This window comes from Micropterus dolomieu, unplaced genomic scaffold (assembly GCF_021292245.1).
Source record: "Micropterus dolomieu isolate WLL.071019.BEF.003 ecotype Adirondacks unplaced genomic scaffold, ASM2129224v1 scaffold_340, whole genome shotgun sequence".
Taxonomy (NCBI): domain Eukaryota; kingdom Metazoa; phylum Chordata; class Actinopteri; order Centrarchiformes; family Centrarchidae; genus Micropterus; species Micropterus dolomieu.
The window spans coordinates 53,269-67,951 of NW_025744327.1; the positions used below are offsets into that span (position 1 = coordinate 53,269).

A 14,683-nucleotide genomic window follows, 5' to 3' on the forward strand; every position below is an offset into this window, starting at 1 on the left:
TCAGCAGCACCTGAAAATCCAAACCTTCAGGTTGGATGTGACACTGAACATTGCAGTACTTTATTAAAACACTACTCTTGAATCAGTGAGAGTGACGTAGTCTTTACTATGAGAGCTCTACCCTGTTGCCTCTGCAAAAACACAGACACACAGCTCTCTGTCCTAATATGCCATCATTCAACCATCGGTTCGAACCGATTGCAACTAAGACAACCTACACTTGCCTGTCCATCTGGTGCTGAAACAGCCAACTAAAAAGACAGAGCAGTTTACTCAAACCAGCACCATAAATCCAACACCAGCAGATTGGAAATTAATTTCTGGCGAACTGCCATCTATTCTCCCTGCTTTTATGTCTCAGCACACTGACGGTGACAGTAATGCAGCATTGATTTAAAAGCATTTACACGTGACATGTGGAAAAATAAATCCATAATTTCATATTTTCTTCGCACATGTAGGCCCGCACCATATGGCCTGTGCACGATTTTCCAGCTGACTCAAGCACCCTGACATTTCAATGGCTATCCTGTGTGTCTCGTTTGGTGAGAGAAACGGATCGCTGTGGTGAGAGCCTACATCAACATGGACTAAAAGGCACGGATCAATACACAACCGTTAATGGTAGATTAGCGGATGCTGCCGCACAGGGATTACAGTCTATTAATTGTAGGCTAGAAGGCGCACGGAGAACAAAGAATCTGCCCTTTGCTTTTCTCACATAGGAAATTCAAACAGCCTTGAATTGATTAGCGTTATATTTGATTTTAATAAAATAACACTGATTACAATTTGGCTAGCTGACACCGGCTTTTGCGCATTTCAAGTCGAATCAAATTGCAAGCCCCAGCCCATTTAAAACGCGCACGCACGCACACACACACACAGAGACACACACATCTGCGAAGGATGGAGCAGAAGATCTGAGCAGGTCAATGAGAAGGTGGGATACAGTGACAAGGTCATCAGCGTCGTGAAATTGGAAAACGATCAGCAAAACACAAACAATATGGAAGAAATGAGGAAAAAAAATCCCAACACCTTTTTGTTTGTTCCTCCCTCTGTTCGGCGCTGAGGTAAACCCAGCTCCGGCTGCTCCGACCCTTTTGTGTTGCTGATGCTGCGGGTGCCCGACATGGAGACGCACGCACCGTCAGTCCCGCACAGCTGCACGCGTGCGAGACGGAGATGGGAGGGTGTGGCTGCGAGAGAAAGACGAGAGACGGCGGAGGCACACAGTGCAGCGCCCGTACATGAGCGCGATGCGAGCACGTTATACTGTAACGTAAGCGCGTGCTTATCGGAAGTTGTTTAAGAAACGAGGGACTGAATGGAAACGCTTTAACCGGCCCGAGGGGAAAAAAACAGTGTTGCTTATTCCTGAAGGTGCTATGGGGAGTACTGTGTCTGTGGTTCACTGTAGTGACCCAACCGTAACTAAGGCCTATTTATAGCCTAACCCTCATCCATCATGGTGCGTCTTAGTCATTCTGATCTTTATTTATGATCTACAGTAGATGAGCTTTTTTTGTTTTTACTATTTTTTGACATTTTAACGACCCAAACATTTATCAAGAAAATAGATGGCAGATTAATTGAGAATAAATATAATCGTTAGTCCCCGCGACCCTGTATGCAGGTTAAGCGGTTGACGATGGATGGATGGATATAATCGTTAGTTGCAGTGCTCTAATACAATGTCATCCTAAATATATACATATAGTCATTATTTAAAGATCTCTGCATGAGAGGACAGACACAATGAGCTCCAAAGATCAGACTGTATCCTGCCTACATCAGTATGTTGAGGATAATCTCCAAACCTGAGAGCTTGTGTTAGCTGCTAAATCTCAAAGATTTAATATGTTTTAACCCATTAGCCATATTACGGGCAAGAAAACATAAAATAACCTTTTTAACTCTGAAGAGACCATGATTAACACAGACAGATTACTCCCCAGTGTAGATAATTGTTCCACAAAGTGTGCCAAGGATTACAATCAGAATCTGCCATTTTTTTCCAGGATTATGGTAATAGGCTCCAAAAGGAGTAGGCTAAATACAACCCCCACTGTAGCTCATGTAATTAACTAGCACCAGCTATGCTGTAAAACTGAGATCAAACTAGAGATCGAACATTGGCTTTTAAGAGTTACAAGCCTACTATTTCCATCCATAAGTAATTACGGTAAAACAAAAATGTGTTTCCTCTGTGTTGTCATCTTGAGAGTCTGAACCCTGGCCACATACATTGGTTTTAAAATAAATGTAGAGCTCACCAGGAATAGGTGGGCGAATTAGGTTTTGAATCACAGTACTGTGGCAAAAGGTGATGTGAGCTCATCATTAATTGGATGGATGGGTGGACAGAGTCAAACCCCACACTGAGAGGAGTCCGGTGTGGGGGATATTACAAGAACTGAACAACTGGATTGTTTCTAACAAATCCATTACTCCATTATACATTCATGTGCCTAAAGATTCAATCTTCTTCTGATTTGATGCGAACATAACAGATATGGCAAAAAAAAGGTAAACAAGGGAAGTGTTTGACAATTAAGTGTTCAGTTCAGCCAAAGATGACGTGGGAGGGCTACTGTGCTGACGTAAAGACTTTGCTCCTCAGTGAGTATCAGAGAACAGCAAAGTGCTCTGAAAAGCTTATAAAACGTCCAATCACTGAGGCAAATCCAGAATTATTGAACTACATCTCCCAGCTGGCATGGGGGCACTTCAGGATCCCCCAAGGAAGAGGTGATGCACCTCCTGTTGTAAGCACAGTGCTCACATATAGCCAAAAACCTTTCTCGCGGCAAATATGCCTACATTAAAAGATATTTTGACTAAATGAAATGTTTACTGAATTTACTACATATATATAATATTCTAAACAGTTGCTTAATGTATTTAGTGCCTAGAATGCATCGGGGAGGATTTTACTTTGAAAATCTTAGCCGGGCGTCACTTTATTTTTATTCTTCTCGTTAGTTTGACATTAGTTTCCTCCTCAGTTGAAGACAGTGCCGTGTGAGCAGATATAACGATATATATATGAGCAGACTTCTTTAATGTAAATATTTTCCATTGGTTATTTGTTTTAATAGAATAACTTGATTAAAACAAGTTTTATTTTGACAGTTCAAACAGGAAATTGCTGTATTGACACCAGCCAACTTAACGCACTTTAAGTTAACTATGGGTACGTGGTAGGTAACCCACGGTTTTTTTCTTACGTAGTAAGTAGCGGTAGTTGGCTGTTAAATACGGGTAGCTTTTTAAAGTTAACAGACAAGCCGGACACACACGATGTTTCCTCGTAGGCAGGACTACGGGATGAAAAGGACCGGAGGAGTGCGGAGCGGCTCCTTTATGAACTTTAGGACAACGGTGAACTCGGGCTCCGTGCGCCGCAGCTCCGCGGTGCTGCCGTCGGTGCTAACCTTCCTGGTGATCGTAGCGTCCGGAGGCCTGCTGCTCATGATAGAGAAAGGAATGCTGAGCAGCATGGAGACGCCTCCACCACGGGGAAACAGCAAGCGGCTGGACTTCATCCGCCAGGTTGGGAAACACAACCCGGCCGCTGTGGACGTGGACTCCCAGGTATAGTAATGTCGCGCACCATGAAGCTCTGCTGGAGTCTTAAAGAAAGTTTTTTTGCCAAGCGAACGTCTGCTGAGGACAGCGGAGATTCTGATTTGTCCCGTGATTATGTATATCTCACAATATAACAAGAGTTGTGTCATAAAGTGTGTGCACAGCCATTTCACAAGTGATGCGTGTTAGTGGGTAAAGGATGACTTTCAGTTTGTGTTCAATGGGAAAACCACCACCACCAACCACAAAACTGTTATTAAAAGTTCTGGTTTCTTATAGTTCTCATCAAGAAACCATAAAAAAAATCCCTGCAAAGCTTAAGAGTTGGATCAAATGACAACCCGTTGGTCTGGCACAATCCCTTTCTGTAAATGCATAAGTAAGTTTGCATGTTGTTTATTTCTAACTCTTGGCTTTTTCCCAGACACCGGACCTCTACCGTTAAGTTGGGGGGCTCTCAAAAGACAGATAGGAACGGTAAAAACAGAAACTAAGCTGAAGCAGCAGCAGCAGGGGCTGAATTTTCCTGACTTTTAGTCTTTAATATGAGCCATAATTCAACTTGATAGTCTTTAATAGTTTTAAGTAGATCCTCTCTCCTTGTTAAAAATCATCTCTTTCAAACTCAAACACTCCTGCAGCTTCTATGCAGGGTTTCTGTTCTGAGATTTATCTCCAAACGGAAGTTACTCACGATGAGATAATCAGGGCTGTTTTCTCAGACCTGATGTTACACAGCTGTTTTTACACAGGCTGATTTAATACCAACCATGACTAGTAAACTGGTGTGTATTTGTAAAACCTTTAAGTCACTGATCTGTGTTCACATTTAGATCCTCCAGGAGATCCGTAACCGGACCATCAGGACCATGTGCAGCCAGAAGAACATGCCCCACAGCGTCTGGTCCCTGAGCCCTGCGCAGAGGAAGACGCTGCTGCAGCACATCCTAGTAAATGATCAGTACCACTTCCTCTACTGCTACGTCCCCAAAGTGGCCTGCTCCAACTGGAAGAGGGTTCTGAAGGTTCTGAGCGGAGCGCTGGAGAGCGTGGACGTCAGCATCAAGATGGACCACCGCAGCGACCTGCTATTTTTGTCCTCTCTGAAACCTGAGGAGATCCGGTACCGCCTCAAGCACTACTTCAAGTTCATGTTTGTGCGGGAGCCTATGGAGCGGCTGCTTTCTGCATACAGGAACAAGTTTGGAGAGATTCAGTCCTACCAGAAAAAGTACGGCGTGGAGATAATAAAGCGCTACAGAAAAGGTCTTGCTAAGGACGCGGCTGTAACAGGAGATGATGTGACCTTTGCAGAGTTTGTCCATTACTTGCTGGATGAGGACGTGGAGCGCATGAACGAGCACTGGATGCCGGTTTACAACTTATGCCAACCTTGTGCTGTGAAGTACGACTTCATCGGCTCCTATGAGCACCTTGAAAGCGACGCAGAGTTTGTGCTCCAGCGCATTGGAGCGCCTCCCTATGTTCACTTCCCAGAGAGGCAAACGTGGTACAAGCCGGTCACCACAGAGACGTTACACTATTATCTGTGCAGCTTACCACGGAAGCTACTGAGGGAACTGCTGCCCAAGTACATCTTAGACTTCTCCCTCTTCACTTATCCTCTCCCCAACACAACCACTGAACACTGTCGGCATTAAATGTGCAATGTTTTATAGTTCTGAGATTATTTTTTATAGATTAATTTGTACAAACTGTATTGTGATAGCTGTTACACATTTTTACTTGAGATGTTTGAATATCATTGCAAAATGCTGAGTATTGGAAGAGATGGAGACTCGTCTTCAAAACCACTAAAGCTTGAAATTAGTTGGGGTGGGGGTGGTCCTGTAAATCACTTTGTCCAATCTCAACATGTTCCTGTCATGCACTGTTACAGTAAGCGCACCATTTCAGTATACAATAATAGAAATGGAAATAAGGTTGCAAGACCAAACTTTGTATTTTGCTTGTTTCCTCATCTACACTTTGGAGAAGATAAATCGTACTTGGCTTTAGTGGGCACTCGGTGGTTTAGCAGGCTAAAACACACGCCATGTACTCACAGGTTGGTGGGTTTTAAATCCAGCTCGTGTCGTTTTTGTTGTACGTCACAGCCTCTCCTTCCCGCCCGTCTCCCAACTTTCCTATAACTTTATGGGCTATTTACCTTGTATTAAAACAAAAGTTCAAGTTTTGTGATGCAAGTCACTGCAATTACTGTAATTTTTACATCACTTTATTTTGTGAATAATTTAATAATTTAAACATCATTAAAAAACATGGATATTAAGCATAATACACATAACCACAGGGCTGAACAAATACTTCTATTGCTACATGTGTGAGGTTATAGTTGCTGAGAACCAAATTTACTTCAGAAGCACCAACTCATTCTCAAAGCAGAATCCTAATTTTATCAATGACTGTGTAACGCACTGACAGAGATGAGACATTGCATACAGTCACATAAGTGGAGTCAATGAGAGGTTAAAATGTCTTATGGAGGCCTTCACAATTCATGTCCAGACTCAAGACTAGTGGTTTCTGACTCACTCATCAATGCCTTCATTTGTCTGTCTCTCTAGTCATTAATCCTTGAAGCTCACACTTCTGAAAAGAGAAAGAAAAGAACAAGAGAGAAGTTAGGTAGAAATAAGGAAGAGAACTCATTTTGAGGTTTTATCCAAAAGCTGAAATTCAATGTCCCAATCCTCACCTGTCTGCTGACTTGTCAGTGGAGCTGTTAAGAGCTCGGAGGATGGAGCGTTCTGGGGTGATGTGATGAGGACTGGTGGAGACGCCGAGGGGCGACAAACTCTGCAGGGACGAGAACGACACACCCTGTCTGCGCATCTCCTGGACGGCCCTCTCACTGAGAACAGAGATCAAGATGTATTGTTTGTGCCTCCACTGTGTTGTTACATCCTTGTAACTACAACATGTATTACAGCTGTGAGCACCTCAGAAATCAATGGTCTTATTTGAGAGTAACTTGGATATCTTGAGTTTTGTACTGTCGGTCATCTGAAGACATTGCCTTAGGCTATGATTAGGCTATATAAAGTTTTTATTTTAAATAAAAATGGCCAGAACAGTCTGAACTTAATTTTACCAAACTTCAGATCAAGAAATTGTTCAGGTACATGGAGGACATTCGCAGTACTGTCTCTACATCCTGATTCGTTACTTCAAAGATCAAACGCTATGAACGTCAGTTTTTGCAGCCTAGAAAAACAAGCTTGATGTGGGGAAATAACCTAGTTTGTGAACACTGTTGTTGCATCAAATAGCACCTCAATAACGAGGCCACAGAATAAACAATGTTATACAGATATTAGCTGAGTCATTTCACAAAACTAACATAAAATACCTTTTGTAATAATACTGACTGAGGTAATTTGTGTCAAACTTGCAGCTTTGGTTGAGTCGAGTTAAGTCGTTCCGCTCACCGTTCAAAGCGCTCAGTGGTCAACTGTCTTTTCAGAACGTCCATCTCCGTCTGCAGCTGAGAGACTTTGCCTCGGAGCTGGGACACCTCCCTGGCGTGCTCCGCACTGAGTGTATTTACACACGCAAACAAACCATAATCAACTATTTGGGGGTGGGCATTTTTATTCAAGTCTTAAAGTTCAAGCCAACAGTGGATTTGTTTACGTTCTGCTGTCAGCCAGGGTCAGCCTATCACGCAGGACCTTCAGCTCCGACTCCCTCTCGCTGGCTGTCAGGTGGGTTTGGAACTCCTTGTGCCGATTGGTGGAGAGCAGTGTCTCAAGGTTACGGACGGTCAGCCTCTCACTGGCCAGTTGTTTCTTAAGTAGCTCCGTCTCTGACCGCACATCCTCCAGCTCTCCTGTGACCTAGAAAACATGTAGCTTTTATTTATTTAGTTATCTATTTACCGAGATAGAAAACTACTGCTGCTGCTCCCCTGCACGTGTAACCTCGAGCTGAATGCAACCAGTTCACAGCAATGTTGATGTAAAGGCGGAGCAGGCCTCACCCTCTCTAGATCCATGCTCTTGGAAGTGAGCTGACGTGCAGCGAGCTCCTTGCCGGAGTCCAACTTGACACAGAGCTCCCTGACAGATGCCAGATCCGAGAGGAGAGCGGCCTTCTCCTCCTGTGTTTTGTGTAGCTCTTCCTCTAGTCGGGACATCCCACGAACCAGCGATGATACTTGGGCTTCGTAAGCCTGTAGGGCCTGCGTATGCTGGGGAAACAGCAGGGTGAAAGCTACAGTTTATTCTCTAATTATTGCCATAACTTGGTGTATACTGTATAGAAATACGTATTTCTGCACAATGCAGATGTGTCAGATGTGCTTCTTCCATCCCATGTCTCACCTGCTGGAGTTCTCTCTTCTGGTGGCTGACAGTATCGCGGAGGTGTCTCCGTTCTGAGTCTGAAGACAGCAGCTCCATGCGGATGGAGTTATTGAGGCCTTCAGCCTGCTGCAACTTCTGCTCCCGCTCCTCCACCTCGGAGTGGGCCATCCTGAAACGATCCAGCAGGTCCCTGTTCTCCTGCTCCTGTGGGTCAACACCTAGCAGTCAGCTGGCAGGCAGGAGAGGGTGTATAGGAAGTCCAAGCAACTCATAAGACTGCTAAAAAGACTCTCCCAGGCAAAGCATCAGAAAGACAGTATCTACTTTAAAGAGGCTCAAACAGCTACAGGAGTGCACAGTTTTCTCTTGCCTTTGTGGCCATCAGTTTCTCTATTCTGGACACTTCAGAAATGTAAGAGTGAACCCTCAACTTCAGCTCATCCTTCTCATGCAAAGCCTCCTCCATCTCCACATGTACAGCCTGCACAAACAGACAACAGCAACTGGTGTTATTTCTTCCTCATTTCCTTTGTACATGACACAGAAGAAACATACACAGCCTAAAGACTTCATACATACTTGGTTCTCTCTGGTCATTGTAGCCAGGTCATCTTGCAGCCTCCTGTTCTCCCTGACTGTGATTTCTTTGTCTCTCCTGAGTACAGCCAGCTCCTCCTGACAGGCATCCAGCTGCCTCCTCAGGCTGGTTATCTCCCTCTCACGGCTGTTTAACGCCCCCTGCAGCTGACTGCAAGGATCACATATTAATGTTGCCACAAGCTTGCTGAGAGAAACACATGGTTTTTGAACTTAGACCACATTACTCACGCTAATGAGTTGTCCATGTTTGTGACTGTGAGTCTCACATCTTCTAGAGTCTTTTCCTGTGAAAATACCAAATAATTATGCCTTATTAATACTTTTCAAGCACAACTCATCTTTTCATTAGGTTCACATTTCCTTTGACTAACAAGAACTGCTGAAGCCCCACATTAACTTAGGTTAGTTTGAAGAAAGGATTTTGGCACAGAAAGATCTGGACTTTGGATTTGTCCCCCATCGCTTACCGTACATCGGAATTGCTTTTCCATAGCCGGTATGAACAGGAGGAAAGATTACAGGGGCCAATGATTTTTTAAATGTACATTGGGCTTGAGTATTGTTTTGGGTCCTGATTGAAAAAATGTGCACCAATCCTTAAATAAAAGCTTGTGATGTTGATGAGGTTTCTCGGTCATGGCTACCTTTTTAGATTGTTCCTCCTGGAGAACAACCAGTTTCTCAGTCTTTTGATCCACCTCATCTTGAAGAGCGTCTTTTTCTCTATCCAGGGCGGAGATGGACTTGTGAAGAGCAGCCACTTCCTCCTTGTGCTTGGAGCCCTGCTGACTCAGCTCCCCTGTCAGATGAAACTAAAGTCAGGAAACAGCCACAGAAAATAATACGGAACAATACAACGCTGACTATAGCGGTCCGTCCTGAACAAAATATTCACTTATTCTCTCCTCCAATTTCTCAATCTGCTCATGAGCAGCACGCAGCTCATTCATCTTCACAGACAGCCTGTGTTGGGTATCAGACAGTGACTGCTCCATCTGCTCCTGAAGGAGCCTGTAGAGAGATGGGGAAAACTCCATCAGCTTCAGCATCAACTTGTTAGAGGTAACAAGTTAGCTTTCAGTTTGTCCACAGGAACAAAAGCAAGCACGGGGAAAACAAACGAAAACAGAGGGAAGCGATGACATACTAGACAATTGATAACACAATGCTATTATGAAAAGTAGTGAGAAGAAACTTTTTTTTTGTATATAATGAGCAACATTTCTATAAGAATATGCATTTAACACACATTTCGGGCAGCAGAATTATGGGGCTATTCTTAAGGCAAGCTCAGGCACATCATAGTCATTTTGTTAATTTCCCGCATTTTGTTTTGACAAACCTCAGAGCATTAGACTCAGCCCTCTGCTGGGCGACCTCCTCTGCATTCTGGACCAGAGCAGCAGACCGAACCTTTAGCTCCTCCTCCACAGCCTCTCTGTTCTCCTTCAGCAGACACACCTGTGACCGCAGCTCCAGCCTCTCCCGCTCCAACTACTCACCAAAACACAAAATGTGCCAGGATGAAGTAGGACCAAAGTTACAGTAGTGACCATTACATATTAACTGGGTCCTGGGACTTTGGAATTGTACATTATAAGCACATGATTTATTTAAATAAAAAACAAAAATCATGCTTACACTCCTCATGGCATTCTCCAGGTCAAGAATCCTCCTCTCTTCTGCCTGTCTGTCTGTGAGAGCTGACGTCTGGGCAACCTGCAAACAGTTTGAATATTTGTGTGTGTGTTAGGCTAAAAACATTCCACACTAGTTAAAACTAGTTTACAACATGCCAATGCTGTCTCTGAGCTTAGATGAACAAGCGACAGATTTGAGTAGTGCTTCATCTAATGATTATTTTTATATATATATATCTTTATCAATTTATCCAGATTGTTAACAATTAATGTTAATCATTAAAAATTTGTCATTTAAAATGTCAGAAAATATGGTAAAATTGCCAAGATGAGGACTTCAAATGTGCTGTTTTGACAGGAAACCCATAGATATTCAATTTACTATAATATAAAACAAAGAAAAACAGCAAATATTGATGTTAGAGAAGCTGGAACCCTTGAATTTCTTTGCCATTTTTGCTTAAAGAAATGACTTATCTCTTATCAAAATTGTTGCTAATAAATTTTCTGTCACCCGACTAATTGATTTAGACTAGTTCAAAATATGTTAAACCCTACAGTCTGCAAGCTAACAAAAACTAACAACTTTTTTATTTTACAGCTTACGAGATAACCTGTCTTTGAGACCATTACGCTGGATCATGAAAGGCATTACTCTTAGACTAACCTTTAATCTCTCCATCAGTGTGTCTCTTTCAGTGCTCATCTGCTCGATTCTGATTTCTGCCCGTTTGATGTCCTCCTTCAGTTTCAAGGGGTGAGCTGACACATCTGTGCTACGGGCCAGCTTAAGGTCCTCTTGAGCCTGAGTGAACAAAAACATTTGGTCCATAAAAGTGTCAGATAAATAGGTTCCAACTGGTGGAATAATGTTTCTAAAACCCACTTGCTTAAACAGCGTTTTAAAGTGGTCTCTCTCAGTGCTGAGGGCCTTCACGTCCTTCTGGATGTCCTCCATGTGCTTCTCAAAGTCCAACAGGGCAGCCTTCAGCTCATCTCTTTCCTTTACTAAACGAAGCAGTTCTGTCTCTGAAACACCTCCCTGAAATTTTGAGGCCATTATCTACTTGTTGTATCCGTTTTTATGAGGATCACATGAAACTCTGTTGAACAAAATGTTTTTCTTACCCTCGTTACTTTGGACAAAGGACTCCTACCCCTGCCTGGACTACGGCTGGGGCTTAAATCCAGGCCACCAGCCCCTCTGGCTCGTTTATAGCGCTCGGCCTCGTGGCGATAGTAATCCCTCTCCTCCTCTAGACTCTTGACAAATGCATCCAGCCGCGATGGGGAGCGCTCCCTTCCACAAACACCATGTTTAGCCCGCATGGTCTCCAACTCCAGCACCATGTCTTTGTCTAGGAAACAGCAACAAGTCAGTAATACATGCATGTCAACAATGTAAAGCTGCTATAAGAACCACAGTTGAGGTAAACCAAACTGCTGCTTACCAGCTGCCATCATTTTCTCAATTTTGTCCTGCAGCCTGATTTTCTCCTCCTCCAGGAAATTCACTAGTCCCTCCATTTTCTCATTCTGCTCTTTGAGCTCCACCAGGTGGTCTCTGAGACGGTCTTTTTCAAAGTCACCTTCAGACCGCTCCTGAATTAGATCATTACCAAGAGATTCTGGATTTAGATTGCACAATCAAACATAGGACAGATATTTGGCACGGTACAGTGGTTTATGCTCACTGAAGGATGTCATTTATATACTAAAATTTAGGAGTATTCCAATTAAGGAAAAGAAATATATTAAGTATAGAATATTTACTGTACATACCCTTCTCATTTTTGTGATAATGTCCTCCAAGTCTTCGATGACTCTCTGTTGCCTTTGGATTTCTTTCTGTTGAGAAAAGAGATTTCAGGTTTGAGTGTCTTCACTGTATCCATTCACACTTTCTTACCCACATAACGTCTTTCCACACACACTCCCATGTTCTTACTTTAGTTTCTTGCAGTTCCACATCAGCCGTTTCCAACACGCGCTCCTTGTCCATCTCCAGCCGCTTCGCGAGGTCGTCTATGTGCGTCAGCTCTTCACACAGTTCCAGGTTCTTTAAAGACAGATTGGCCACTTCGGTGGAGGCATCCTTCTTCCTCTGCTGCAGTCCCTCTACCTTCTGCTCCAGTGTCCTGTTGGACTCCTGGAGGTATTCGATCTGTGTAACACAAAGCAGCAGCTCAACAGAGAGGATGGTGGGTACTTGCAACCATGCAGACCACTTCCAGAGGAACTGGGCTCTGTTGTAGGATCTCTGATCATCTCATGCTCCAGAAATATTCTATATGTATTCATACATCAGCGAAAATATACTATTTGACTGCTATGCTTGCCTGAAGGTTCAGATGGGCGATCAGTTTCTCATTGCTGATGTTCTGAGCCTCGAGGGAAATTACATCATGAGGTCGTCCTCCCTGGAGAGCACGATTCAGACGGTCGATCTCTTTGTCCCTCCCATCCACCTGCGCCAACAAAAAAAGAAAAAGCAACATCTCGTCTCCTCTTTACAGACATTTACCATGTCACAGCATAAAATGCTTCTAGTTCATTTATTTCTTACCTGTGTATTCAAGTGTTTTATAAATTCTTGAGCATTTTCCAGGTCAAGTTTGACCTTTATGATGTCTTCCTGTAGCTCGTGAATTCTACAAACACAAATGTCTTAGTCAGTCAGTCGCTGAAGCGAGCTGCAATTAACACAACCATCAACTAGTTCCCACCTCACTCAATAATACAGTTTAGCTGTCACAGATGAAAACAAACCTTCCATCTGCCAGCTGCAGCAGGTCAGCTATATACGGATCATCAGGCTGCGACACAGGATACGCTGAGGTAGAGGAGGAAGGTATGAGCTCATCAATCTGCATTCTCTGACGTCTGAAAGGGATGCTGCGCTTCTTTCCACCTGTGAAAGTGTGAGAGGAAATGAGGCCACAATTCTTCCATTATGATTAACAATTGACTTTCAATATGGTTCAGCTAAAATGTTTTTGACCAAAAATGTACCAAAGTCAAATATCACTTTCAATGTGTTGTCACAGGGCTTAGGTGAGACCCCTGGCATTACCTGGTGTCTGCACCACAGCTTGCATGTTCTTCTCCTGCAGCTGTTGGATACGCTCAGCTTTAGCCTTGCTGTCCTTCTCCAAGCAGCGAACTTTGTGCACATACTGATTATTTAAAAACTTCAGGTCAGATGTCTCATGGTCCAGTTTTCTGATGTGGGTCTTGAGCTCTGAAAGAAGAAATGATCGTGTTGAAAACATCAAACCGGTTTTTTGTGTGTGTGGGTCAAGGATGTGGGAAAATGCTTCAGACTGCACTGGGGAGGGGGACCAAGCTTTACCTCTGGTGACACGGTCCTTCTCCTCCTTCAGCTTGAGAAGCTCGAGGTGCAGCTCATTGTTCTCCCTGACCACTCGAGCATTTTCTGCCCTGTGTGGCTCCAGAAGGGCATCAAGGTTTCGACTTTCTTTTTCAGTTTTCCCTGCTGACAGTTTGGCATTGCGCAGACTTTCAGTTGTGTGGACCAGGTCACTGCAACACAGAGGAAAATATGTCTTTTGTACATCTCATCTGTTCATCAACTGTTACTGACTCGCTGGCATTAAGGAGAGCAGGTGCCGAAGGTTTCACCTGAATAGTTTCTCCACTAGTGGCAGTGACTCTATTGCCAGTGGCTGTCGGTACCCCAGCTGATCCAGACGCTTCCTCAAATTGACGAACTTCCTCTCCGCGCTGTTGTTCATGGCTGTGATGTGACACAATCAGGGTGCAAAATTAGCACCAGGCACATGCTGGTAAAATATTCAAATGGCTGGTAGATTTACTTCTCTCAGCAAGATATGATGATATGAATGATAATCTAATGAGTGGCTGGTACACTTCGGAGCATTCACTAGCCATTGGCTGGTGAACATTTGCACCCTGGACACCATAAAGCAACGATTAGCGTTACAGTTGATACTTAAATTAACGTAAATCGATCAGACCCGCATTGGTTAGGGGGGTAACATCAACCTACATTGGCTGATAAACTTGCTAGTTAGCCAGTTATTTGATGTTGGCTAATGTTATGCAGCTAACTTAGCTTACAGGCTAATAATCCAATATTAGCATTAGCGTTATGTGTGGATAGCCACTGAGCTAGTATTACCTGCTTCTGAGATAACAAATATAACGTTAGCATTAGACTAATCAGCACCGTTCAGCTAAAGTTACCGTTAATCAATTAGCAAGCGTTAAATCTCAGGAGTTTGCGTCACCATACCTTTCTTGGAAGGACACCGCTTTCCTGACAGCTAGCCTGACTAACGTCAACTTACGGCATAAATGTCTCGCTTGGACTAAGTATAATATAATTACATGTTTATTAATAGCATTCCACTTTGTTCTGTTAAGGTTTAATAACCAACAACTGTTGCGTTAACATGTTTCCGCGGTAGAAGGGTTTGAAAAGAGCGCCGATGATCTCTGGTTTGGATTCGTCACCATGGAAGTGGCTGTGGATCATCT

The 14,683-nt window shown here is 43.5% G+C and overlaps 2 protein-coding genes across 4 annotated transcripts; one reads left to right on the forward strand and one right to left on the reverse strand.

Moving 5' to 3' along the window:
• The first annotated feature begins 3,287 nt into the window (after positions 1 to 3,287).
• Positions 3,288 to 5,791, forward strand: chst14 (carbohydrate (N-acetylgalactosamine 4-0) sulfotransferase 14). The gene is made up of 2 exons (XM_046043467.1): positions 3,288 to 3,600; positions 4,428 to 5,791. The coding sequence occupies exons 1-2, from the start codon at positions 3,307 to 3,309 to the stop codon at positions 5,253 to 5,255; spliced, it is 1,122 nt and encodes a 373-aa protein (XP_045899423.1). The 5' UTR covers positions 3,288 to 3,306; the 3' UTR covers positions 5,256 to 5,791.
• A 25-nt stretch (positions 5,792 to 5,816) lies between these two features.
• cep135 (centrosomal protein 135) lies at positions 5,817 to 14,673 on the reverse strand. Of its 3 annotated transcripts, none has more exons than XM_046043461.1 (26): positions 14,439 to 14,673; positions 13,805 to 13,919; positions 13,515 to 13,705; positions 13,236 to 13,403; positions 12,932 to 13,073; positions 12,729 to 12,813; positions 12,502 to 12,630; positions 12,111 to 12,326; positions 11,945 to 12,010; positions 11,614 to 11,764; positions 11,291 to 11,520; positions 11,049 to 11,204; positions 10,830 to 10,967; positions 10,164 to 10,241; positions 9,865 to 10,016; positions 9,418 to 9,533; positions 9,167 to 9,321; positions 8,751 to 8,806; positions 8,502 to 8,670; positions 8,293 to 8,403; positions 7,941 to 8,126; positions 7,598 to 7,807; positions 7,252 to 7,454; positions 7,047 to 7,151; positions 6,314 to 6,469; positions 5,817 to 6,207 (listed from the first exon to the last, which is right to left on the reverse strand). In XM_046043461.1, exons 2-26 carry the CDS (start codon positions 13,915 to 13,917, stop codon positions 6,186 to 6,188), a joined length of 3,504 nt encoding a protein of 1,167 aa, XP_045899417.1. In that variant the 5' UTR covers positions 13,918 to 13,919; positions 14,439 to 14,673; the 3' UTR covers positions 5,817 to 6,185. The 3 variants fall into 3 exon arrangements, with proteins under 3 accessions (XP_045899417.1, XP_045899418.1, XP_045899419.1); XM_046043462.1 differs by having other exon boundaries at positions 14,534 to 14,665; XM_046043463.1 differs by lacking the exon at positions 5,817 to 6,207 and having other exon boundaries at positions 6,310 to 6,469.
• Positions 14,674 to 14,683: the final 10 nt, after the last annotated feature.